This window comes from Mauremys reevesii, unplaced genomic scaffold, assembly GCF_016161935.1.
Source record: "Mauremys reevesii isolate NIE-2019 unplaced genomic scaffold, ASM1616193v1 Contig5, whole genome shotgun sequence".
NCBI lineage: Eukaryota > Metazoa > Chordata > Testudines > Geoemydidae > Mauremys > Mauremys reevesii.
In genome coordinates, this window is record NW_024100862.1 from 153,612 (window position 1) to 180,032 (window position 26,421).

At 49.4% G+C, this 26,421-nt stretch overlaps 1 protein-coding gene across 1 annotated transcript; it reads left to right on the plus strand.

Moving 5' to 3' along the window:
• Positions 1 to 212: 212 nt before the first annotated feature.
• LOC120394311 (zinc finger protein 883-like) lies at positions 213 to 22,566 on the plus strand. The gene is made up of 3 exons (XM_039518571.1): positions 213 to 284; positions 7,641 to 7,767; positions 19,896 to 22,566. Exons 1-3 carry the CDS (start codon positions 213 to 215, stop codon positions 21,515 to 21,517), a joined length of 1,821 nt encoding a protein of 606 aa, XP_039374505.1. The 3' UTR covers positions 21,518 to 22,566.
• The last annotated feature ends 3,855 nt before the right edge of the window (positions 22,567 to 26,421 follow it).

The following is a 26,421-nucleotide window of genomic DNA, read 5'->3' on the forward strand; positions in this document are numbered from 1 at the left end:
TCTGCGCATGCCCAGAGCTCCAACGGCGCAAACTTTTCTCCGGCCCCGAGAAAGGCTGCAACGGACCCGCACGAGCCCGGCTGGTCCGCCCCCGTGCCCAACGTCACTTCCGCTCCAGGGAGAGTCAGGAACTACATCTCCCAGCCTGTCCGGGGGCTACTTCCACCGTCTCCAGTCCCGGTAAGGGAGGGTTTCAGCAGCTGTTACTGCGCATGCGCCAGACCAGACGCTGCCTCCTCCGTGTGAGCCGGGCCCGGGCAGAGCAGCTGCCGCTCTCCAAGTCTGTGCGGGGGGCGGCATTAACCCCTCCGTGCCCGGCCGGGGGGGGGGGCTTTCTCCAGCTGGGCCCCGCCCCCTGAGTAGCCCCGGGCTCTGCCAGCCCCGGCCCGGAGCCCCCGGTGAGTGAGAGACCCGGGGCCGGGCGGGAAAGTGACTCTGCCCCGGGGAACCTGGGAGAAGCCTCGGAGCTGCCTCGGCCCCAGGAGCTGCAGCAGGATCCGCCCCGGCCCCGCTGGGATTGGGGGGGGGGGGCAGAGCCCGGGGCCCTGTGAGGGGGGGTGTCGGGCCGGGAGGGGCGAAGCCCGGGGGGGGGGGATTAGTGGGACGCGGGGGGGGGTGTTGGACTGTCTCTGTGCAGCCAGGAAATTCCCGGGGGGCGGGGAGTGGCGGAAGGGGGGAGGGGAGTTAATTGGATCCTGTCCCTGTTTGTGCCACGTGCCACTTGCCTCTCGCCCGGGATACAAATTCTCTCTAGTTCTGCTCCTTTTCTAGCTCTGGGGAGATTCGCCCCGCCCCCTCCAATGATCAGTTCTCTCATCTCTCCTGATTTCCCCTGTTCTCTCTCTACTTCTCAAATGTCCATTTAAAATCTCTCCGATGTGGGGTATTTTCCCACCCATTTTATCTGCAGCGATTTGTCCTTGTTAAGGTGGGAAATTGTTGCCCTGGGTCATTCCCCAGAACATGGCTGCCCTGGAGTGGGGATGGGAGGAGATGCCCGTTCTCTGCCAGGGCAGGAAGGGAAGGGCACGTGTCCCCCAGGGGGACTGTCCAGACCCTGGGTTCCTAATCCCACTTGCTGCCCCCTAATTACCAACACAGTTGCCCCCAGCCATCAGTTTCCAGTCACCTGCTCATCCCCCACTGCTGCCCCCTTCTCTCATCCAGGGACCTTCCAGCTCCCCCTTCCCCCTCCCTTGCCCTTTTAAAGCAGCTCCTCAAAGGGCTCCCTGCTGCCCATGTGAATGGTGGTAGAGGGGGGGGACTCATCACTTTCTGTTTATGTATTGGATAGTAATATAAAATCCAGTCCCATAGTCCCCCTTTTCCCTCTAGTTATTTAACAGCAATATAAAATCCCCTCAGATCTCACATTTTGGGCTTGGCTACACTTGCAAGTTGCAGCGCTGGTGGAGGCTTTCCAGCGCTGCAATTATTCTCCGTTCACACTTGCAAGGCACATCCAGCGCTGCAACTCCCTGGCTGCAGCGCTGGCTGTACACCTGGTCGGGTTGGGGTATAAGGAGTGCAGCGCTGGTGATCCAGCGCTGCTCATCAGGTGTGGACACACACCAGTGCTTTAATTGGCCTCCAGGGAATAAGGAGATATCCCAGAATTCCTGTTCAGCCACTCTGCTCATCAGTTTGTACTCTACTGCTGTGGCCTCAGGTGACCCACCCTTTAAATGCCCCGGGAATTTTAAAAATCCCCTTCCTGTTTGCTGCAGCCAGGTGTGGAGTGCAATCAGTTAATCTTTCCAGGTGACCATGCCTCCACATGGCAAACGAGCCCCAGCATGGAGCAATGGCGAGTTGCTGGACCTCATTAGTGTTTGGGGGGAGGAAGCTGTGCAGTCCCAGCTGCGCTCCAGCCGTAGGAATTATGATATCTTTGGGCAGGTATCAAGGTCCATGCTGGATAGGGGCCATGAGCGGGATGCGCTGCAATGCAGGGTTAAAGTAAAGGAGCTGCGGCGTGCCTATTACAAAGCCCGCGAGGGAAACCGCTGCTCCGGCACTGCCCCCACAACCTGCCATTTTTACAGGGAGATGGACGCGATACTTGGGGGTGACCCCACTGCCAATCCAAGGACCACGATGGACACTTCTGAGCAGGGTGGGGGACAGGAGCAGCAGGAGGAGGAGGCGGGGGGGGGAGGAAACAGTGAGTGAAGCTACTGGGATGGGGGAAGACACCCCAGAGTCCCAGGAGGCATGCAGCCAGGAGCTCTTCTCAAGCCAGGAGGAAGGTAGCCAATCGCAGCAGCCAGCAGTTGCTGAAGGAAAAGCAGAGGAGCGGGTTACTGGTAAGCGGCTTTTATTTTCAGGGTGGAAATGTTTCGGGAGAGGAGGGGGGGTTAGGGCTGCATGCATGCCTAGATGTGGAATAGCCCATTGATGTGGTCTGTCACGTCGCGGTAATCGGCTGCAGTAATCTCCTCAAAAGTTTCAGCCAGAGCATGGGCAATGTGCCTGCGCAGGTTTATAGGGAGAGCCACTGTGGTCCTTGTCCCAGTCAGGCTAACGCGTCCGTGCCACTGTGCCGCGAGGGGTGGGGGACCATTGCTGCACACAGGCAAGCTGCATAGGGGCCAGGGCGGAATCCACATTGCTGTAGAAGACCTTCCCGCTCTTCCCTGGTGACCCGCAGCAGGGAGATATCTTCCAGGAGTAACTCCTGTGGAAAACGTTGGGAGACTGTTTAGTGCAGATCCCCGCTGCAGCTGTTTGCTGTCCCCAACGCACAGAAACCCCTGCACAGCCCTGAAGCACCCAGTACCCCTTACTCACCATTTCGTGGCTCCTGTTGTGTTATGTGTGCTCTTATTTGGTATGGGAAAAGTATGCTAAGGTGAAGACTGTAAACTCCTTCAGTGTGTGGGAATTACTGTCTGGATGAGATAATTAACAATGCTACCCTGTTAACTGTTGCCATTTTTGCCTTCCAAAAGTGACCTTGACTGCTGGACTGCCCAGATCTACCACAGCACAGAGACTACAGAATCTGAGGAAAAAACTGCGAAAAACCAAGGAAGACATGCTGAAAACAGTTATTAATCACTCTGCTAGAGAGAGTAAACACCTGCAGGAGTGGAGAGAAAGGGAAAGCAGGATCCGCCAGAGACATTGGCGGAGAAACGCTGTGGCAAAGAGGAAAAGCACAAACCAGCTGCTAGGCATCCTGGTGCGCCAAGCGGACTCTCTCCAGGCACTCGTAGCCATGCAGGCAGAGCAGTCCCGTGCTGCCCCACAGCCCCCCCCCCATCCCAAATTTTATTCTTATGCCCCAATGTCAGCTCCAAACCCCCTTCACCAGCATCCAGGTTCTTACCACCACCAGCTGCCTCCAACACCTGTACGTTCACCAACCAGCCCTGAGAACTACGACCCTTACCCTCTGCACTCAACCCCCATCACCATGCAGTATATGCACCCTGAAGTGCAGCAGCCATTGCACAGCACTGCAGACAGGACATTTGCAAACTTGTGACTGTACAGTTCACCGACCCACCCCCCTGCCCTTTTAGGTTCCTGAAATGTTGTGTGTCTGTCAATGAAGTTTTTTTCTTTTCAATAAAATAAATCTTGGCTTTGAAAACAGTCTTTATTATTGCAGATAGTGAAAGATACCTTATCCCAGTAAAGAAACAGTCACTGCAAATTATGTTAGGGATAATAGAATCCTAACAGTGTAACCACTGCACTTCACTCCCATGCAAAGCAGCAAACATTACTGTTGGCTTTCAGCCTCAAATTCTTCCCTCAAGGCATCCCTAATCCTTGTAGCCCTGTGCTGGGCCTCTCTAGTAGCCCTGCTCTCTGGCTGTGCAAATTCGGCCTCCAGGACTTGAACCTCGGTGGTCCATGCCTGACTGAATGTTTCACCCTTCCCTTCACAAATATTATGGAGGGTACAGCATGCGGATATAACCGCGGGGATGCTGCTTTCCCCCAAGTCTAGCTTCCCATACAGAGACCTCCAGCGGGCTTTTAAACGCCCAAAAGCACACTCCACAGTCATTTAGCATCGGCTCAGCCTGTAGTTGAACCGGTCCTTGCTCCTGTCAAGCTTCCCTGTATAGGGTTTCATGAGCCAAGGCAGTAACGGGCAAGCGGGGTCTCCAAGGATCACAATGGGCATTTCGATGTCCCGTACTGTGATCTTCCTGTCTGGGAAATAAGTCCCTGCCTGCATCTTCCTGAACAGGCCACTGTTACGAAAGATGCGTGCATCATGCACCTTTCCAGGCCAGCCTGTGTAAATGTCAATGAAACACCCACGGTGATCCACAAGCGCCTGGAGAACCATAGAGAAATACTCCTTCCGCTTAACATACTCTGATGCTAGGTGGGGGGGTGCCAGAATAGGAATATGCGTCCCATCTATCGCCCCTCCACAGTTAGGGAAACCCATTTGTGCAAAGCCATCCACAATGTCCTGCACGTTCCCCAGAGTCACAGTCCTTCTTAGCAGGATGTGATTAATTGCCCTGCAAACTTGCATCAACACGATTCCAATGGTCAACTTTCCCACTCCAAACTGGGGGGCTTGGCTACACTTACAAATTTGCAGCGCTGCAGCAGGGTGTGAAAACACACCCTCTCCAGCGCTGCAAATTGCGGCGCTGCAAAGTGCCAGTGTAGTCAAAGCCCCAGCGCTGGGAGCGTGGCTCCCAGCGCTGTCCGTTATTCCCCACAGGGAGGTGGAGTACGGACAGCGCTGGGAGAGCTTTCTCCCAGCGCTGGTGCTTTGACTACACTTAGCGCTTCAAAGCGCTGCCGCGGCAGTGCTTTGAAGTGCTAAGTGTAGCCACAGCCTGGTTCCCGACTGACCAGTAGCTGTCTGGAGTTGCCAGCTTCCAGATTGCAATAGCCACCCGCTTTTCCACCGTCAGGGCAGCTCTCAATCTTGTGTCCTTGCGCCGCAGGGTGGGGGCGAGCTCAGCACACAATCCCATGAAAGTGGCTTTTCTCATACGAAAGTTCTGCAGCTGCTGCTCGTCATCCCAGACTTCCATGACGATGTGATCCCACCACTCAGTGCTGGTTTCCCGAGCCCAAAAGCGGCGTTCAACGATGCTGAGCATTTCCGTGAATGCCACAAGCAATGTAGTGTCACACGCGGCAGGCAACTCGATATCATCGTCGGACTCCTCACTGTCACTTTGGAGCTGAAGGAAGAGCTCAACTGCCAAACATGTTGTGCTGGCGACACTCATCGGCACAGTCCTCAGCAGCTCGGGCTCCATTTCCCACAGAAATCGCGATTCACAGACAGAGAGTAAAAAACAGAAAGAGACTCACAATGGCACCAAACGTGGCCGGAAAAACTGTGAATGCTGGGATGTGAAGCGATGCACCACGGGGCGTTGGGACAGGAAGCGGAATGACCCGCACCCTTCCGTCCCCTTCCCACAACCCACAGCGCCAAAATGGGACGAGGTGCTCTGTGGGATAGCTGCCCACAATCTCAATACAGCACTGCAAATGCTGCAAGTGTGGCCACACTGCAGCGCTGGTAGGTGTCAGTGTGGCCACACACCAGCGCTGTCCCTACACAGCTGCACGACCAGCGCTGTAACTCCCAGCGCTGCAACTTGCAAGTGTAGCCAAGCCCTTTCTCTCATGTTATCAATTGCTTAGCTTGTGACATGTATTCTCTGCAAATCTCAGATTGTTATGAAATACCCTAACCATTTGCCCCACTTTCTCTCTACTTCTCTATTTCTAAGTGAATATGCCCTGAGTTTTTCCTTGTCTCTAACTATAAAATACTAAAAAAAAAAAAAAACTACCTCTTCTCAGATTCTTGAATATGGATACAAAATTTTTCCAAATGTTGCCCATTTTCTCTGTGTTCATCTATCAAATATTGATGTGAAATACACTCAGATTTTACCTCATATCAACAATTGATATAAAATCCCTCTGATTTTTCCACTTTCCTCTCACTAATTTATAAACATGGATCCAAAATCCCTCAGATTTCCACCCTTTCTCTTTCATTTCTGAACATTGATCTCAAATCTCAGGTTTTTCATCTTTCTGTGTCGTCATCAAACGCAATTAAAAATCCTCTCGGGTTTGGGGCTGTTCCCCATGTCTCTGAATCCCAGCAACTTCTCCTTCCTTGGAGGAAACCTGTTGCCCTGAGTCGTTCTCCATCCTGGTTGTTGCAGGGGGTTAAATTGCCCAGTGATCATCTTTCCCCTCTCCTTTGATAATCCAGAATCACTGCATGGAAAGACAAGGAGTGACTCTGAATGGACAGTGGGCAAATGAGATCAGCAATTCTCCCTGTGAGGAGGGGCTCTCATTAGCTGCTCTCTCCAGAGAGCTAAAGGAGAGAAGCTGCTCAAATGCTCAGTCACTCTCTGTTCAGGATATTGGGGTTCAGCTTCCTGGGTCAGATGCTGCAGCCTCCATTGTGATCTGGGAGACCAGGCTTAGCAGCTGCTGCTCCTCCAGTGGGGATTCTGTCCTGGGAAGTGATGTTAATTTGAGCTTTTTCTCTGCTTGGCCCAGGGGATGACTTTCTCCAGCTGGTACTAGCCCCCTAGGGCAGCCCTGGGCCCTGTTAATACTAATTTCTGAGCCAGAGACTCCAGGTAGCTGGAAGAAACCAAGTGAAAATGCTGGAGTCTGGCATTAAAATTACTTTACACAAATACCCCCCTTGGTCATTTCTCCTCCCATTAGCAATTGCAGGAGCAAATCCAGTCATGGGGGAGCAAACAGCCAGGAATGGGACTTTCCTATCAGATGGGCAGGGAGAGGGGACAAGGAAAAGGAGATAGAAAGAGATGGGAGAGAAGAGTTTTGAAAGAGATTTCAAGCTCTCTAACCTGCCTGGACAGATGTATTTCTGCACCCTGGGTAGAGTCACTTTCCTGTGGACAAGATGAGGCGCAGACAGAGGAAAACCCAGTTCCTGATTCCATATCCCTCCTGCTGGTGTGTTGCTGCCGTGGGGTCAGTGTCAGAGGGAATTGTTGAAAGTGACTCCTTTGGTTCTGCTCTTTTCTAGCCTTGTGTTCAGAGACTTAATTATGGGATGAGGGGAGGGAGAAGGGAGGTTAAAAATCTCTCTGTGGGGTTAGCCTGGCAGGAGGGGCAAACCTGCTGGGAGTTGTTTAATAAGCAGCCTAGATTCTGGGAACAGACCCATGAGGTTCCATGATGGAAATGCCCTAATTTTTTAACAGAAAATAACCCACCTACATGGGGCTAGGGAAACTGACCAGATTCATAGTGCTAGAGCCTAACCAGTGGCTGCTGTGATATATGAAGGGGACACCCACTAGTCAGGTTTAGGGGAGATTCCCCTCCCTTCATATCCAGCTCCTCACAATGAGGAGGGTGTTGGGCTTCCTACCAGGGAGTTCTTCCTGGACTCTGCTAGTGGCTCCACCTCCTGTATCATTCTGTGGCTAGTAGGTGTGTGATGGATCTGCTGGGAGAGACAAGGGGCTCCCTCTTCGTCCCCTCACTCTGGTGTTTTCTGGATGCTCTGAATGGGGTGGGGTGAGATTCTGTTGACTGTGAGCCACCCAGAGCTTCTGTTTGGCTCCTCTCCCACACAAACAGTGGGGCTGTGAGTGGTGCAGCAGGTACTGAGTGTTGAGCTCTTACTCTTACAGGGGCCGGTGACCTTCGAGGAGGTGGCTGTGTATTTCACCAGAGAAGAGAGGACTCTGCTAGACCCCACTCAGAGAGCCCTCTACAGAGACGTCATGCAGGAGAACTATGAGAATGTGACCTCGCTGGGTAAGGGTTACTGTCCCCTTGGTTCTTGGAAAGGGAAAAGAAGAGAAGGTTCACACCAGCCCCACAATACCACCTCTCCTCTGTCCTGTTTCAGCATCACCCCAATATGCTAGTGACACACACGCTACCAGAGACCCTCCCCTGCTGAAGAACACTTTGGGATCAGAGCACAGGAGCAGTATTGCACAACGTTAAATATCTCCTGTTTGCTCAAGTAAAACTGGGGGTTAGGTCTGGCATAACCAACAGAAGCTTCCCACCTCAGACCTTCTTTCAAACCCTGAGCCTTCTTTACCCAAACTAGAATGTGCTTGGGGTGTAACAAGCAAGCTGCAGGAGTCAGAGCTGCCAGTTCAGGGTTACTTAGCACACAGACATTCAGTGCATCCTTTGAATGCTGGCTGGGGGCATCCAGACAGGGGAGCTCCAGCAGCAGAACATTGAATCTCACCCAGGATTACAGATGACACAACTCTTCACTGCTCTGGATTGCACCCCAGCATGTGAAAATGGCTTAGTTTGTAGTGACACTTCCTGAGACGTTGAGTCTTGCTTCCCTATCACCATGTGTAATAGCCACAATTTCTCTTCTCGTCTGGCTCTGTTGCTTAAGTCACATGATGTGATTCTTATTTTTCACATTCTGCTTTTCCAGAATAATTAGTCTGTTGCTCCTGAATTATAGCTTCTAATTTCCCAGTGTTCTCCATACCCAGGGATTTTCCTACTCCCTCCCATTACATTGGACTCACTAGATTTCCTAGTACATAAGAATGGCCATACTGGGTCTGACTAAAGGTCCATCTAGCCCAGTACCATGTCTTCTGACAGTGGCCAATGCCAGGTGTCCCAGGGGGAATGAACAGAACAGGTAATCATCAAGTGATTAATCTACTGTCACTCATTCCCATCTTATGGCAAACAGAGGTTAGGGACACCATCCCTGCCCATCCTAGCTAATAGCCATTGATGGATCTGTCCTCCATGAATTTATCATATTTTTTTAACCCTATTATAGTCTTGGCCTTCACAACATCCTTTGTTAAAGAGTCACACAGGTTGTGTGAAGAAATAATTCCTTTTGTTTGTATTATGCCTGCTGCCTATTAATTTCCTTTGTTTCCTAGTCCTTGTGTTATGAGAAGGAGTAAATAACACTTCCTTATTTACTTTCTCCACACCAGTCATGATTTTATACACCTCTCTCATACCCCCCTTATCTCTTTTCCAAGTTGAAAAGTCCCAGACTTTTTAATCTTTCCACATATAGAAGCTGTTCCATATCCCTAATCATTTTTTGCCCTTTTCTGAACCTTTTTCAATTCCAGTGTATCTTTTTTGAGGTGGAGTGACCACATCTCCATGCAGTATTCAAGATGTGGCTGTACCATGGATTTATAAAGGCAATACCTTTTCTGTCTTATCTATCTCTTCCTTAATAATTCCCAATATTCTGGGTTGTTTTTTTTGACTGCCTCTGCACCTTGAGTGGATGTTTTCAGAGAACTATGCACAATTGCTTCAAGATCCCTCTCTTCAGTGGAAACAGCTAATTTAGACCTCATCATTTTATATTTATAGTTGGGATTATGTTTTCATGATGCCAGCAAAAGGTCATCCACATACTGTATAAGCACTGATTTTCCAGGGAAAACCACATCATCCAGATCCTTCTTTAGGATCTGAGAAAACAGGGATGGAGACTCAGTATACCCTTGGGGTAACCTGGTCCAGGTATACCGACATCCTTTATAAGTAAAGGCAAACAAATACTGACTATCTGGGTGAATGGGAATAGAAAAAAAAGCTGAACACAATTCCACATCAGCAAAATAAGTGGCTGACGGTGGAATACAAGAAAGGATTGTAGCTGGATTTGGAACCACAGGAAAAGAAGGCAAAACCACAGCATTAATCGCGCGGAGGTCTTGAACAAACCGATAGGTGTTCCTTCCTGGCTTCTTTACAGGAAAGATAGGAGTATTACAAAAACTAATCGTGGGAACAATAATACCCTGCTGCACAGTCAATAAGTTCAGATGGCGTGAGCCCAACAGAGACAGACGTCCCCACAGACAGTCCTCCGACACCCCAATAGAGATTTCAAAAGGTCTCTTACCTCTATTGTGGCGCCATGGGGTTCGAAGGGGAACGATCCGTAGCAGCCGTCTGTGTGTCCGTGGGCGTTGCCATCCCGGACGAGCCCCCAAATTGTCGAAGAAAAACTCAGTTCTCGCTTTTTGTTTGGGTGCAGCAAAATCAAATACTTTATTCTTTCTCTAGTAATTACAATAGAGGGAGAGAGTGTCCTAGGAAACAGGGTTGCCCCTTGTCCCGGACAGGTCTCTCTCAATTAGTAAACAATCACTACAAGCATTTATACCTTTGTTACAGACAATAGCTAGCAATCCTGGAGACAGTAAAAAGAAAACATTTGCATTTGTTTATACATAAGCTTCTTTGCTATCTTATTTGTCTTACTACTAGAAAAAAACAAGACTGCACATTGCAAGGTCGTAATAACTTTTCACACAGTTCACTCTGTCTCACATTCTCTTGCTTACATTCTCTAGCCAACTCATGCTAACTTAACTAACAGACATTTAAGATCCCTTCAAATCCTTGTTAATTATTAATTGGCTTCCACACTTCCCCCTTTTGTACTTCTAGTACAACAAATATTTCAAATCTCAATTTGCATTAAACCATGGATTTCAGATTCTACATCAACCTTAGGGGTTTTCATTGGATGTAATGACAATGCATGATTAGCATGAACATGAAAGGTATGATTACTACCATTACATTTTTTACAACAACAACAACATAATCCTACACCAACTAACAACACTACAAACAATAACAGTCCCATAGGAATAAAATAATGGGGTTGTCGTACAGTTTTGGTTACAAAGCACAATACATCATACTTAGTACATAAAGTAGACACTCTATAAGCTGTATGAAAGGCATTCTTTTCAGCATGATATATATTCTGAAGCATGTGAATTCGCCCTTGCAAGTCAGAGATTCTTTGAACCTCTGGTAACAATGAAAGCAAATTCTGAAACCGATCAGGCACTACTCTAGTCCAATTAAAATATACCTGAAATCTAAGAGCTACTTGCAACATTCTATCTGCAGGCCAGTAAATGATATGATTGCCTGCAGCAGTGGTAAGATTAATATGTATATCTTGTAATGTGGTGGCATTAACGTACACACAGCTATCATGAGCCTGAAAAAAGTGGGTGTCCTGTAAGGGTAGTTCCTTGACCTCTACCCTCCCAGCAAATATTGTCAAAAACAGTGACAACTTCCCCTGGCTTCAGTTTCCGTACACACTGAAGCTGTGGTGGTTTTAACGGCCAAAATGTCCATAGATTTCCCAACCCCATCCAAATATCAACTGTAATCCCAGGAGCACTAACTAAAAATTGATTAGGAGAATCAGGCGGTCTCACTTCCCAGATATCTCGGTGAATCACCCAATCCCACATGCATCCTCCCCATGGACCCGGTAGGATTCGGTATGTGGGAGCCCACACCCCCTTAACCGGTCCATATGCTTGGAAGGAGCACTGCGAACGTCCACACTCCCATCCAGAAAGTCTCCAAGTATGTCTCCATGGCCACAGATCAGATGGTACTCCTGACGTGTCTGTAAGGGCAGTGGGCCAAGCTTGGTGCACTAGATCATTCCGAATGGCCATCAGCTGGTCATTCAGGAAATCCTGAATTTCCGAACATGCTAGATCCCACTGCAATGCCTTCCCAGCCTCAGTGATATTCAGTACCATCTCTCTCAATAAATTCTGGGTCATAGAACTAAGGGCGGAAATGACATGTAACTCACCCACTCCGGTTTGCACTTGGGTTAGCTGTGCCCCAGAAATCAGGCCGGTGGCCTTCTCTAATTGGCCCAATTTCTCATCATGTTCCTGGTTCTTAAAAATATTCCAAACAGCAGCGGCAGAATTGGCCCCATCCCACAAGGATCCGGTCAGATCCCTCTTCTTTCTAGAGGAAATAACCCAGGCCCTCTGTTGTGCTAATCTAATGGCAGCCCCTTGTGAACAATTTGGATAAGTAGAGGTGATCTGAAAACTAGATAAAGGCAATGTAAACTTCACAGTCCCTAGTGTAGTGTTAAGTACAGTCCACCGATATTCTGCTACATTTCCCCTCAGCGTAGGTCTATATCACATCTGTTGGTTGTAGACCTTCATATATTTCCGAGAGGCATTAACATTAATAGCATAAGAGGGAGTGTATTGCAATAAAGTACAGGTCACATTATCAGTCACTGGAATGGTCTCAATACAGGTAAAATTTCCAGTAGCAGAACAAACTCTTTGGGTAGTCGTTTGATTATGCACTAATTGGGTAACCAAATAACAATAAGGGCCCCTGTTAGGTAACATAGCACAAATTCCAGGAAGAACCATCATATCTACATCACTATGGAACCCATCAATTTCATTTATAAATTCTTGGGGCTGATTTGCAGTAATATTATGGATCTCTATTTTCACTGATCCATTTGTTTTCCACTCAATGGTTCTCTCATATGAATTCTGTTGAACTTTAAAAAATAGGGTTTCTGAGCAATATTCTAATAAATCACTAAGATGGGAAGGCCTCGGCCAATGAATTTCATCAGAATATACAATTTCGTTTATATCTGGATAAATTACAGAAGTGATGGCCAGGGTTGAGGGGCTAGTGGGGGTAACCTTTGTGGTAGCAAGGCGCTTTCGGTAGTCATCATCTGAAAGCCAATTAGGAAGGGCAGTACATCCCCAGGGTACTTGTCCATAAGCACAGAGCCCTGCCCCTGGAAGAAATCCAAGCCACCATTCAACCCCACATTCCCAAGCACGCTCCCCACAGTTCCCTCCTTGCCAATTAACGATGCTTCGTTTCTTCCACCAGGGCCAGTTCTTAATGTCTCTCTTAGTCAGGAATCCCTGGACTCTGGAGGTGTCTGCAGAATGAAAGTATCTTCTTTTCTTCCCCAAAAACAATTGTGGTTTAGCATGATAAAGGGAAGAGGTCTTTAATGTCAGAATTCCTTCAGAAAAATCCAAAGGCACAGTAGGTCTGTCAGAGGACAAGGGAGAGGTTGCCAGTACGTCACCTTGTCCTCTTCTTCCGCTGTCCTGCAGGTACAGCAGGGCTAGAAGGAGTACGTTGATCATCAGTAGGAGTGTCCTCCCGAGGTGGAGGGGTCTTTTTGCAGTGCGATGCATGGGTCCAGGCAGGTAGTCCTTGACACTTCACAGCAGTGTTGGTAGTCAACAGGACTTGGAAAGGGCCTTTCCAGCGTGGAGCCAGGGCAGTCTTTCGTTGATGGACTTTTATGTAGACCCAGTCTCCTGGTTCCAACGAGTGGCAAGGTTGAACAGGATCAACAACAGCACAGGTAGTACATACAGCATAACCAGCAACTAATTTACCCTTAGAATCTCGCAAGCACGAGCCATCCACAAAGTAAAGGAGATCAGGATTTTGCAAAGGCACATCCAGTAAATCATCTCTAGGACGAGTAAGAACAGATGTTACAAACACACAATCATGTGGTTCTCCGTCTTCAGGCCCAAGCAACAAAGAGGCTGGATTAAGAACAGGGCAACAAGCCAAAGTAATATGAGATGAAGATAGCAAAATGAGCTCATATTTTGTAAGACGAGAAGTGGATAAATGCTGTGTCTTAGATTTTAACAACAGCGCAGCCACAGCATGAGGAACAGCCACAATCAAAGGGGAGCCTAATACAATATATTCAGATACCTGAACAGAAAGGGCTGCTGCAGCCACAGCCCGTAAACAAGGGGGAAATCCTAGTGCCACAGCGTCCAGGGCAGTACTGTAATAAGCAATGGGACGGTGTTTGTCTCCGTGCTTTTGCGTTAGTACAGCCAAAGCAAACCCATTACGCTCATGACAGAAAAGAGTAAATGGTTTAGAATAATCAGGAAGTCCCAGGGCCGGTGCACTAGATAGTCTCTGTTTAATAGCAACAAAAGTGCTCTCAGCCTCTGGGGGCAAGGAAATGGCTCAGGAGTACCTGACTTAGTCAGATCCTGTAAGGGTTTAATCACTGTTGCATAACCTAAAATCCACTGTCTGCAGTATCCAGTCATGCCCAGAAAAGTACGCATTTGAGAAATAGTACCAGGCCTAGGCATATTTAAAATAGTTGAAATACGAGAGTCTGATAAATGACGCGTGCCATGAGAAATATCATGACCAAGATAATGAACCCTGGGTTGACACAGTTGGAGTTTTTCCTGGGATGCTTTGTGACCTTTGGCAGCTAAAGCAGTTAAAAGTGTCAGAGTATCAGTTTTACAAGATTCAAAAGAGAAAGATGCCAGCAAAAGGTCATCCACATACTGTATAAGCACTGATTTTCCAGGAAAAACCACGTCATCCAGATCCTTCTTTAGGATCTGAGAAAACAGGGATGGAGACTCAGTATACCCTTGGGGTAACCTGGTCCAGGTATACTGACATCCTTTATAAGTAAAGGCAAACAAATACTGACTATCTGGGTGAATGGGAATAGAAAAAAAAGCTGAACACAAATCCACAACAGCAAAATAAGTGGCTGACGGTGGAATACAAGAAAGGATTGTAGCTGGATTTGGAACCACAGGAAAAGAAGGCAAAACCACAGCATTAATCGCGCGGAGGTCTTGAACAAACCGATAGGTGTTCCTTCCTGGCTTCTTTACAGGAAAGATAGGAGTATTACAAAAACTAATCGTGGGAACAATAATACCCTGCTGCACAGTCAATAAGTTCAGATGGCGTGAGCCCAACAGAGACAGACGTCCCCACAGACAGTCCTCCGACACCCCAATAGAGATTTCAAAAGGTCTCTTACCTCTATTGTGGCGCCATGGGGTTCGAAGGGGAACGATCCGTAGCAGCCGTCTGTGTGTCCGTGGGCGTTGCCATCCCGGACGAGCCCCCAAATTGTCGAAGAAAAACTCAGTTCTCGCTTTTTGTTTGGGTGCAGCAAAATCAAATACTTTATTCTTTCTCTAGTAATTACAATAGAGGGAGAGAGTGTCCTAGGAAACAGGGTTGCCCCTTGTCCCGGACAGGTCTCTCTCAATTAGTAAACAATCACTACAAGCATTTATACCTTTGTTACAGACAATAGCTAGCAATCCTGGAGACAGTAAAAAGAAAACATTTGCATTTGTTTATACATAAGCTTCTTTGCTATCTTATTTGTCTTACTACTAGAAGTAAACAAGACTGCACATTGCAAGGTCGTAATAACTTTTCACACAGTTCACTCTGTCTCACATTCTCTTGCTTACATTCTCTAGCCAACTCATGCTAACTTAAATAACATACATTTAAGATCCCTTCAAATCCTTGTTAATTATTAATTGGCTTCCACAGCTAAGACGATCCACTAAGGGTGTATCAATTTTGATTCTAATGAGTGACCCCTTTCCCCCATTTTAAGGTTCCCTTTTAAAATATTTTGTAATAGTGTGGCAGCCAAGGCCATGTTATTAGCTGCCAAACATTCATTTGGTTTTTAACAAAAGGCTGTGGTTCATCAGGGAAACACAGGGCTGGGGCTGTGAGGGCCTTCTGTTTAAGCAGGGTTAAAGCAGAGTCCTGCTCTTTTCCCCATTCCCATTTTGTCTTTTTTTTTTTAAAGAAGTTTCCACAATGGGTGAGTTATTTTAGCATATTTATAGATGTGGGCTAAGAAAATTGAATCCTCCTAGCAGAATTCTTAAAGAGTGGGCATTGGTAGGGGCCTGCATTTCTACTAGTGCCCTTACCTTCCTCTGATCTACCTGTCTCCCGTCTTGTCCTTTGATTTGACTTCTTTGTGCTGCAATTTTTGGGCAGTTCTTTTCTTCCTTTATCAGGTAATTTGCATTAACACAGACACTTTTTGGCTTGCTTTTGGATTTAAAACCATTAGCCGCTTAGAGACTGTCTTAAAAGGGACACAGTTAACTTCCACCAGAGTTTTGATTTCACTTTTAACTCCTGCTTCTAAAAACACACAGCGATCTGAAAAAGAAAAACACAACCTATTGCGGCTTCCTAATAGGATTTTAATTAAGTAGTATGGTATGTGTTTGCATTTCTTTTACCCCTTCAATATACACTGCACATATTCTGGGGAAAATGCACATTCTTTCCATAGTTTAATTTGTATAACACTAGCCATATTAATTTTTACCTAAGGTGTAACTTTCTTTTATACTTTTAAAAAAGTGACAGTTTGATTACACAGAGCCACTCTAAGGCTCAGTGTGGGGCGCTGTGTGTGTGTATATATTATTTATTTTACACAAATTCCAGGGTTTTTTCCCCCCATTCTCCTGGTTTTAACTGCCCTGGTGCAGCCATGACTTTGGTCTTTTAAAAAGATATTGAACTTATAAAGCATTAAGATACTTTAAGGGTTAAACGCTAAATACCAAAAAAACCCAACACTAGTTACCTGTGTCTTGCAAAAGGTTTCTCTGTTTTGCAACTTTGAATGAAAGATTCAAATGGATTTTAGCGGTATTATTTAAAAACAGAACCAATTCATCTTAAACCTGCAAAACAAGAATTTTACAAACGCAAGTGTTGGTTTAGGTTCTAAACACTCCACATATTTACACAATATATTTATACACACTTTTTTCCCTTAACCGTCCTTACACTGCTTTTAATTTTTACACAGCTGTACGTAGACTACATTTGTGGGCAATTACGTTCCAATAGAAACCCCTTGTGTTTTTAGCAAATTTGAAATCATTTGACTATGAACAATTTAGTCAGATTGTCTCTTTGCCTGGCTTATTTCCAGACCTTCCTTTGGAAAAGGGCCCAGTTTCCCTTCAGAATGGCTGCAAAGAAACCAAGAGTTCTCTTTCTATAACTTTTCTTTTTTTAAACTTTTTACAACATTCAACTGCTTAACTCCCTCCAGCCTCTGCAGAGGGAACTTCTCACTTTTTGAAATCACTTGCTTATCTCCAGAGGTGAAAGTAAGCCGGTCCGGTCCGGTCTACCGGCAAGAGCCAGTACGCTGTGCTGGACCGCACCGGCTTTCGTGGGGATTAAAAGGGCTCAGAGCTCCCCACGGCTGCAGGCAGCCCAGAACCCTTTGAATCCCGGCCGCGGCTGAGATTTAAAGGGCTCAGAGCTCCCCGTGGCTGCGGGCAGCCCAGAGCCCTTTAAATCCCAGCCATGTCTCTGGCGGCAGGGCTGGGGCCAGGGTTTAAAGGGCTCGGGGCTCCCCTCAGTGGCAGGAGCTCTGGGCCCTTTAAATTCCTGCCCCAGCCCCGCAAAGCTCGGGGTTCCCAGTGGCTGGAGCCCCAAGCCATTTAATTTTCCCCTGAGTTCTGGGGGGCTTCCAGTCAACTTTTCAGCTGGGAGTCCCTGGTTGATTTAAAGGCCCTGGTTCTCCTAGCCACAGCTGGTGCCCAGGGCCTTTAAATCTTAAGAGGCCACACACCCCCTCAGGACTCCGGCAGTACCAGTAAGTCCTGTAAGTTACTTTCACTCCTGCTTATCTCCCCAAATGACACCTTCATCAACTCAGATTTCACCATTCCAAGTATGGTTCCAAGGATCTGAATTCCCTATGGCCTATACATACTTTATTTTTTTCTTTTGCCACCGTACCCTCAGGGCTTCCAACCTGCTTTCCAATTTTTTTATTTGTTGCCTACCTGCTTGTCAGGGCCCAACCCTGCTTTCCTCACTGAAACATCCCTTTTCATGGACACAGGCTTTGTTCCACTACCAATTTAGCATGGAGGGTGGGCTCCTCAACCAGCTCCCTCCCCCGATCCCTTTCTTCAATCATTTCCTTTAAAATTGTGAAATCATCACAGTATCATTGACAAAAAATACTACACTGCCCAAACTCCTATAGCCTTTAGAGTTTAGCTTAACAGAGTGTAGCAGCATCGAGACTCACCACCGCGACGCCACCTGCTGGTCAGTCTGGGAATTAGCTCTCACCAGCCATGAAGTGCCCTCTGTGCCCGTTGTCTGCTCTGCTGGTTTTGGACCCGCGTTGCTCCCTGCTCTGCGGCATCCGCTTCAGGACACTGCCCTCCGGCAGTGCCCACTACTCCATTCGCACCCCCTTCCGGGGTGGGGGGAGAGAGGAGATAACAGTCCTTCGGCTTGCACCTGCCTTGATGGCCAACCACAACCCTAAAGTCTAGCCCCTCCCCTCAGGCATGCTGCAGTCTGTCTCTGCCACACTTCTCTGCAGCCAGGTGCAGTGGAAGGGGGGGGACCCAGGCCCACCTGCTAATCTGGGTCCTGACCCAGGGACCCTCTAGCGGCAGCTTCTCTGCCCTCCTTCTCTAGCTATTTTCCCTGGGCCATTTTCCCTTTGGCCCCTTGCACCTTCTTGGCCCTTCTAGTCAGGGACCGCAGCCTGGCCTGACCTCATCTGCTCCTCCAAGCCGGCCCAGCACTGCTCTGGCCAAGGTGTTACCTCCTTACCGCAGGAGCCAGTCCTTCTCCCTTGCTAGTTGGGGAGAGACTCCCTTCTCTTCATTAGGCAGTCTTTATATAGGGCCCAGCCTGGCCCTTATTGGCTGCCTCTTCCTTGGCCCTGATTGGCTCTCCACAGGCCTTTCCTGATTGGCTGCTGGTCTGCACAGCCTTTCTGGCCATTCCAGGCCTTTCTATCATGGACTGGGGCAGCTGCCCCACTGCACAGAGCACAATCTGTTTAAAAGGAGTAATCTCTTGAACAAAGTATTGTCTTTAGATTGCTTCCTTTTAAACATTTCTTACACAGGTGCTATCACTATTTGCCCACACTCCTATATCCTTCAGAGTTGGGTCTCACATAGAAAATACTGCCTGAACATATTGTTTTATTTATTTTACCCTTATAACTTTTCCATGCCCATGCTCATGCTGGGACTTATAAAACAGAAAAGTCTCTACCCACTAAAAATAACTCTTCCTGACAGAGCAGGAGGGGGAAATGCTAAGCCCCCTATCCTTTGGGCTCGATCCTGCTACAACCGAGGATATATTCACCTATGTAATTTTCTCTCGACAGACAGGTAGGAGTGAGGACTCTAACCCTCCCCCTCATGGCCCAGCACTTCTAGGACTGGGGGTCAGGTGTGGCAGGTTTGTAGACATTTTGGTGGTGCTCAGAATCTGCCCCCCAGACTCCACCCCCCCCCACCTGTCAATGGCTCTGGGAGGGCGTTTGGGTGGTGGGAGGAGGTTCTGGGCTCAAGCGGGGGATTGGGGTGCAGGACAGGAGACAGGTTGGGCTTTGGAAGGGAGTTAGGGTTGGGGGTCTAGGGTGCAGGCTCTGGAATGGAGTTTGGGTGCTGGGTGCAGGAGGGTGAGGGGTGCAGGCTCTAGGAGGGAGTTTGGGTGCGGGGAGAGGGAGTGTGTGGGAATGGGGTTGGTGTGCAGGCACTGGGTTAGAGTTTGGATACTGGGTGCAGGCTCCAGACTGGGGCAGGGGGTGGAGTGCAGAAGGGAGTGAGGGGTGCAGGCTCTGGGAGGGAGTTTGTGGACAGGAGGGAGTGCATAGGGAGGGGGTGCAGGTTCTGGAATGGAGTTTAGGTGTAGGCTTGGGCAAGGGATGGGTGTGTAGGAGGGGGTGAGGGGCTCTGGGGGGGAGTTTGGGGGCAGGAGGAGATGTGTGGGACGTGGGTGGGGGTGCAGGCTCGGTGACGGAGTTTGGGTTCTGTGTGCAGGCTCCAGACTGGGACGGGCTGGGGGTGCAGGAGGGAAGACGGGATGCATGCGCTGGGACGGAGTTTGGGTATAGGCTGGGGGTGGGAGGAGGGTGGAGGGAGGGGTGTAGCCTCTGGGAGGAAGTTTGAGGGGCAAAGGGGAGGTACTAGCTCTTGGGGGGGGTGCAGATTCGGCACAGCACTTCTGAAAGGTTGCCGACCCCTGCACTAATACATTTAATACATGCTACATTCTTATTCTTTATCCTTCATTCTAAATCAGATAAAACATAAAAAAATCCTGCTACTACATTTGGGGGAAGTCAGTTCCTGATTTTTATTTAACCTCTATCCTGAACTTTTTATGGTTTGGTCTTCCCGTTCCAACCCTGTTTAAGGTTTCTGTCTATATCACAGCAGGTGAAACAATGATATGTGAGAAAGAGAAGCAGAATTCTCAGCAGGAAAATCTTGAGCAAGTGGATAAACCCAGAGCATTATCACAAAGATTGGAAAGGAATGTGTCGAGCAGTCATGAGCAGGGACAATCGTGTGAGATTCAGCACAGACCAGAAAGAGAGCAGGGAAACCAGCCAGGGGAGAAAGTGGGTAAATGTATTTCATGTCGAGGAACTCAGAAAGACCTCAAGGAAACCACAACCCCTCAGGAAATCCTCATGGGAAAGAGAAAAAATACATGCACTGAGTGTGGAAAAAATGTATGTGACTATTCAGCCCTTATAAAGCATCAGCAACTCCACACAGGAGAGCGGCCCTATGAATGCAGTGAGTGTGGGAAAAACTTCACTCGCAGATCACACCTCATTAATCATCAGAGAATCCACACAGGGGAGCGACCCTATAAATGCAGTGAATGTGGGAAAACCTTCAATCGCAGCTCACACCTTACTAATCATCAGAAAATCCACATAGGGGAGAGACCCTATGAATGCAGTGAGTGTGGGAAAAGCTTCACTCAGAGATCACACCTTACTCGGCATCAGACAATCCACACAGGGGAGAGGCCCTATGAATGCAGTGAGTGTGGGAAAAGCTTCAATCACAGCTCTGCCCTTTCTGAACATCAGAGAATCCACACAGGGGAGAAGGCCTATGAATGCCGTGAGTGTGGGAAAAACTTTACTCAAAGATCAGGCCTTTTTCTCCATCAGAGAATCCACACAGGGGAGAGACCCTATGAATGCTGTGAGTGTGGGAAAACCTTCAGTCACAGTTCACACCTTAGGAATCATCAGACACTCCACACAGGGGAGAGGCCCTATGAATGTCGTGAGTGTGGGAAAAGCTTCACTAGCAGCTCAGCCCTTTCTGAACATCTGAGAATCCACACAGGGGAGCGGCCCTATGAATGCCATGAGTGTGGGGAAAGTTTCATGGTCAGCTCAGCCCTTTCTGAACATCAGAGAATCCACACAGGGGAGAAGCCCTATGAATGCAGTGAGTGTGGGAAAACCTTCAGTCGCACCTTGTGCCTTTTTCAACATCAGAGAATCCACACAGGTGAGAGGCCTTATAAATGCATTGAGTGTGGGAAACGCTTCACTACCAGCTCAGCCCTTTCTCAACATCAGAGAATCCACACAGGGGAGAGGCCCTATAAATGTATTGAGTGTGGGAAAACCTTCACTACCAGCTCAGACCTTTCTAAACACCAGAGAATCCACACAGGGGAGAGGCCCTATGAATGCCATGAGTGTGGGAAAAGCTTCAATCAGAGATCAACCCTTATTAAGCATCAGAGAATCCACACAGGAGAGAGGCCATATGAATGCCTTGAGTGTGGGAAAACCTTCAATAGCAGCTCAAGCCTTATTAGGCATCAGAGAATCCACACAAGAGAGAGGCCTTATGAATGCAGTGAGTGTGGGAAACGCTTCACTACAGACTCAGACCTTTTTCAACACCAGAGTAACCACACAGGCAAGAGGACCTATAAATGCAGTGAGTGTGGAGAAACCTTCACTACCAGCTTAGCCCTTTCTGAACATCAGAGAATCCACACAGGAGAGGCCCTATGAATGCCGTGAGTGTGGGAATACCTTCTGTTGGCACTCAGCCCATGTTAACCATCAGAGACTCTGCAAGGGAGATCATCACCACAAAAACCTCTAGGGCTTATCCATACTTTTTTCTTTAATACTTTTCCTGATTCCCACATACTAACTTTTAAAGCTGTTTGAACTGTTTGCTGCACCGTTATCCCTCAGCTTGTCTAGATGAGTGACTGATTTTTGTCTTTTGCCATTTACCCTGTTTTGAAGTTGATCTATTTGTCGTTTCTATCAACTCCATTGTCCCATGACTATTTCAAGTGTGCCCTTCCTATCCGGAATGAGGGAGCATCACATTTATACCATTCCTTCTATTGCAAAGTTATTGTTAAAGTCAACAATGATACAGATTGTATAATTTCCAGTTGATCTCATGTTGCTCTGGGTTGTGCTGAAGAGCAGTTATATTGGGAACTTTTCAAATTATATTTAAATGAAGAGGAGCAGGGGCAGGGGGGAAAGGGGTCATTTCAGCCTCTGTGACACTGGAAGGGGATGGGGTGATTCAGAGATTCCCTCCTTCCCCATCACTACAGAACGGATACCTTTTTTCTGAGCCATGCAGAGTTTATCTTCATCACATTCTACCCATCCACTTCTCAGTGTCCTGTGAGGAACAGTTCTTAGCTGTCTGTGCTTGGAGATGATGCTTTCACTTCTTTAATCCTAAATCAGAGTCATTGTGACTGGAGATAAAAGTGTCAAAGACCTGGAAGGGGAATTCAAATGGATCCCAAACACAGTGTGATCATTTGGAGTTAAAATTTCAGGTTCAATCTGTTGGTAAAGCCACTTCTGGCAAGGTGTCAGTCTCCCCCCCCCCCGCCCCCTGGGCCCATTATTTGGATGCTAGGATAGTAAAAATATTGTAAATAACGTAACTGACTATAGAGACAGTGCTGAGTGAAGCAGGTTTGAATGAATCAGAGGAGAATATGATGGGAGAATCTCTTGTCCTGATTCTGAATAATCAGATGTAACCTGCTCCGGAATTTGACTTGACACTTTTGTTGTCATGAATTCTCTCTCTCCTGAAGGCTGTTTCGTCATCCAATTGGATATTAGTTCAGTTTGATAGGATGTAGGTTAGATTTATTGGAGAATTTAAGACAAATGACCAAATAGCTTGTAAATTATTTATACTCCTAATCACTGTGAGAGATGTGTACGAGTCATATTGAAGGAGTAATGTAAGTACATGGTAAAATATGTCCATATGGTATAATAATGAAAGTGAGTCACCCCAATCATTGGTCTTGGTGGGGGCATCCCATTCATGTGGGAGGGAATTGTCACATGTCCCTTGCTAGCCAGCTATGCGATGTGTTGCTCAATTGTCAAAAAAGTACATGGTAAAATATGTCCATATGGTATAATAATGAAAGTGAGTCACCCCAATCATTGGTCTTGGTGGGGGCATCCCATTCATGTGGGAGGGAATTGTCACATGTCCCTTGCTAGCCAGCTATGCGATGTGTTGCTCAATTGTCAACCTTTGCACCAACCCAGAAAAGCCAATGGAAAACTATCAAAGACAAACTTGCGACATTGAAATCCTGTGGAAGTGAAAAAGACAATATGACAATGAGTAGATCGTCCTTTCTGTGAATAAAACAAAAGACTGATTCAGTTTATTAGAGGGTGGAGAAAAACACTCTAGGTTCATTCACCAAGGAGATCCCTAACGACCAGTGGTGCTTCATGAAAGGCAGGGTCCCGGCTCCTAGGGACTAGCGACCACTGCAATAGACTGAAGTGTGAGGTGAGAATCTACTTAGATAGGAACGGTAACCACTAAAAAGTATAGGTTGTTTTTTGTTCTGTTTAAATGTCCATTTCTTTAATAGCTACTCAAGTGCTATGTGTGATATAGGAGCAATGGTCTACAGTAAAACTGGTAACCTGGGATATACCGGTGTTTCAGGAAGGGAGGATCTGGGATTTCTCTGAGTATCTGGTGATCGGGGCTGGACCCCAGGGGGGTCCCATTGAAGGAACTCAGGGGTTAGGGTGCCTCTTGACAACTGGCAGGGCTGCTGTGGCTCAGAGGAGGTTGCTTGAGTGCCTTACAGGCTGGATGAGTTTGGTTGCTAACATCTAGCTTCCAAATGCAAAAGTCCCTCTTCCTAGTGGCAGATGGCAACAAGGAAACTCATAGCCCTCAGCACCCTGAGAAGGGTCACACTGTAAATCTATGTTGACCCACCTGTGAAATCCCTATGGAGAAAGCACCCTATAGCATAGCTCCCTGACTCAAAATAGCCCTAAAACTTTGCCCTATGAAATCATGGAACATGTGCTCTTTGATCTGTGAAAGCATGTAAAGAGTCCAAGTGCTGGAGGGTAGAGATTGGGTCCAAAGTGACCTAGACAAATTGGTGGATTGAGCCAAAAGAAATCTGGAGGGGTTCGACAAGGACAAGTGCAGAGTCCTACACTTAGGATGTGTAAGCTGGGCCGCCGTCGCTACCTCCGCTGGCGGAGGGGGCGGGGCGAGGAGCCCGGCCCACGCCCTTCTAAGACGGGCAGGCCAGCAATTGTCCACAGAGCGCCCTCAGGCCGGGGAGGCCGGGGGAAGTCTCTGGCGGGCCCCCCTTTGGCGGGGGACCGCGGGCAGTGGTCCACGGCGTGCCCCAGGCAGGGGAACGCCGGGAAAAGTCTCTAGCGGGCCCCTTGTGCAGGGGGCCGCGGGCAGTGGCTCACGGCGCGCCCCAGGCAGGGGGAACGCCGGCAAAGGTCTCTAGCGGGCCCTTTGTGGCAGGGGGCCACAGGCAGTGGTCCACGGCGTGCCCCAGGCAGGGGAACGCCGGCAAGAGTCTCTGGTGGGCCCCCTGGTGACAGGGGACCGCGGGCAATGGTCCACGGCGCGCCCCAGGCAGGGGAGCGCCGGCAAAAGTCTCTAGCGGGCCCTTTGTGGCAGGGGACCGCGGGCAGTCGTCCACGGCGCGCCCCAGGCAGGGGGAACGCCGGCAAAAGTCTCTAGCGGGCCCCTTGGGGCAGGGGACCGCGGGCAGTGGTTCACGGCGCGCCCCAGGCAGGGGGAACGCCGGCAAAAGTCTCTAACGGGCCCCCTGGTGACAGGGGACCGCGGGCAATGGTCCACGGCGCGCCCCAGGCAGGGGAGCGCCGGCAAAAGTCTCTAGCGGGCCCCTTGTGGCAGGGGACCGCGGGCAGTGGTTCGGATGCACAAACCTCCGATTCGGTTGGGTAGATGGCAGCGGGTAGCTCCGGCTCGTCAAGGGGTTCGGGGTCCTCCGTTTCCCCGGGGTCAGCAGCTGAATCGGGTGGAAGCAGTCCGGCGTCAGCCTCTACCTCCGCCCAAGGCGCCCCCCCCCCGGAGCAAAGGGCCCTGCCCTTTGTACGCCCTGCCCCGCCCCTCCCACAGCTGGGGACGGAGCGAAACTTCCCTGGCCCTGCCCCCTCCTGCGGAACGTGCGGTGCGTCCCGGCTTGCTCCGCCCCTCCCGCAGCTGGGGACGGAGTGAGTTTGCCGTGGCCCCGCCCCGTCTCGCGGAAGCCGCGGCGTGTCCCGGCCCGCTCTGCTGCTGGGAGCGGAGCGGACGTGCCGGGGCCCCGCCTCAGCCGGCGGGGGCCGCGGCGCGTCCTGGCCCTGCTCGGTAGGGGGCCACCCTGGCTCCCTACATACCCCACCCCTCAAGTCCAGCTCCCGAGCACGGGAGCTGGCGTCCTCAGCCTCGCCGAGGCGGGACAGGAAATCCGCATTAGTGTGCTCGCGCCCCGCCCGGTGCCGAACCGTAAAGGCGTAGGGCTGCAACGCGAGGTACCACTGTTGCAGCCGGGGGTTTGTGTCCTTCATGGCGTTGAGCCACTTCAGGGGGGCGTGGTCCGTAACAAGCGTAAAGGGGGCACCCAGGAGGTAATAGCAGAGGGCGTCTACTGCCCACTTAACCGCCAGGGCCTCTTTCTCCAGAACGGAGTAGTTCCGTTCCCGGGGGAACAGCTTTCGGCTGAGGTAAACAACCGGGTGCTCCTCCCCATCGACCTCCTGCGAGAGGACGGCGCCAAGCCCGACGTCGGAGGCGTCGGTCTGCACGACAAAGTCGCGGTGGAAGTCCGGACTGAAAAGCACCGGCTCGCTACACAGCCGGGCCTTGACCGCTAGAAAGGCTTCATCACAGTCAGCTGACCACCGCACTCGACGGGGGCTATCCTTCGTCAGGAGGTCGGTCAAAGGGGCCGTAAGGGTTGCGAAATGGGGTATGAACCGTCGGTAATAGCCGGCTAGGCCCAGGAACTGCCGTACCTGTCGTTTGGTAGTCGGCGGCTGACACGCTTGGAGTGCTTGAACCTTCCCTATGAGGGGCTGCACCAGACCTCGGCCCAGGGTGTAGCCCAGGTACGTCATTTCCTCTCGACCGATTTGGCACTTTTTGGGTTTGGCCGTAAGTCCGGCGGCGCGAAGGTCGCGGAGGACAGCGGCTACCTGATTGAGGTGGCCCTCCCAGTCGCTGCCGTAGATGACTACATCATCAAGGTAAGCCGCCGCGTAGGTCGTATGGGATCGCAAAACCCGATCCATCAATCGTTGAAAGGTTGCGGGGGCCCCATGGAGGCCGAACGGCATTCGAGTGAAATGATAAAGCCCAGAGGGAGTGGCGAAGGCAGTCTTCTCCTTAGATAGCGGCTCCAATGGGATCAGCCAATATCCCTTTGTAAGGTCTAGGGTGGTAATATATCGGGCGTCTCCGAGCCGCTCCAGGAGCTCATCGACGCGAGGCATGGGATATGCATCAAACATGGAAATGGCGTTGACCTTCCAAAAGTCGATACAGAATCGGCGGCTCCCGTCGGGCTTGGGGACAAGGACGACAGGGCTCCGCCACTCGCTCTGGGAGCGCACAATAACCCCGA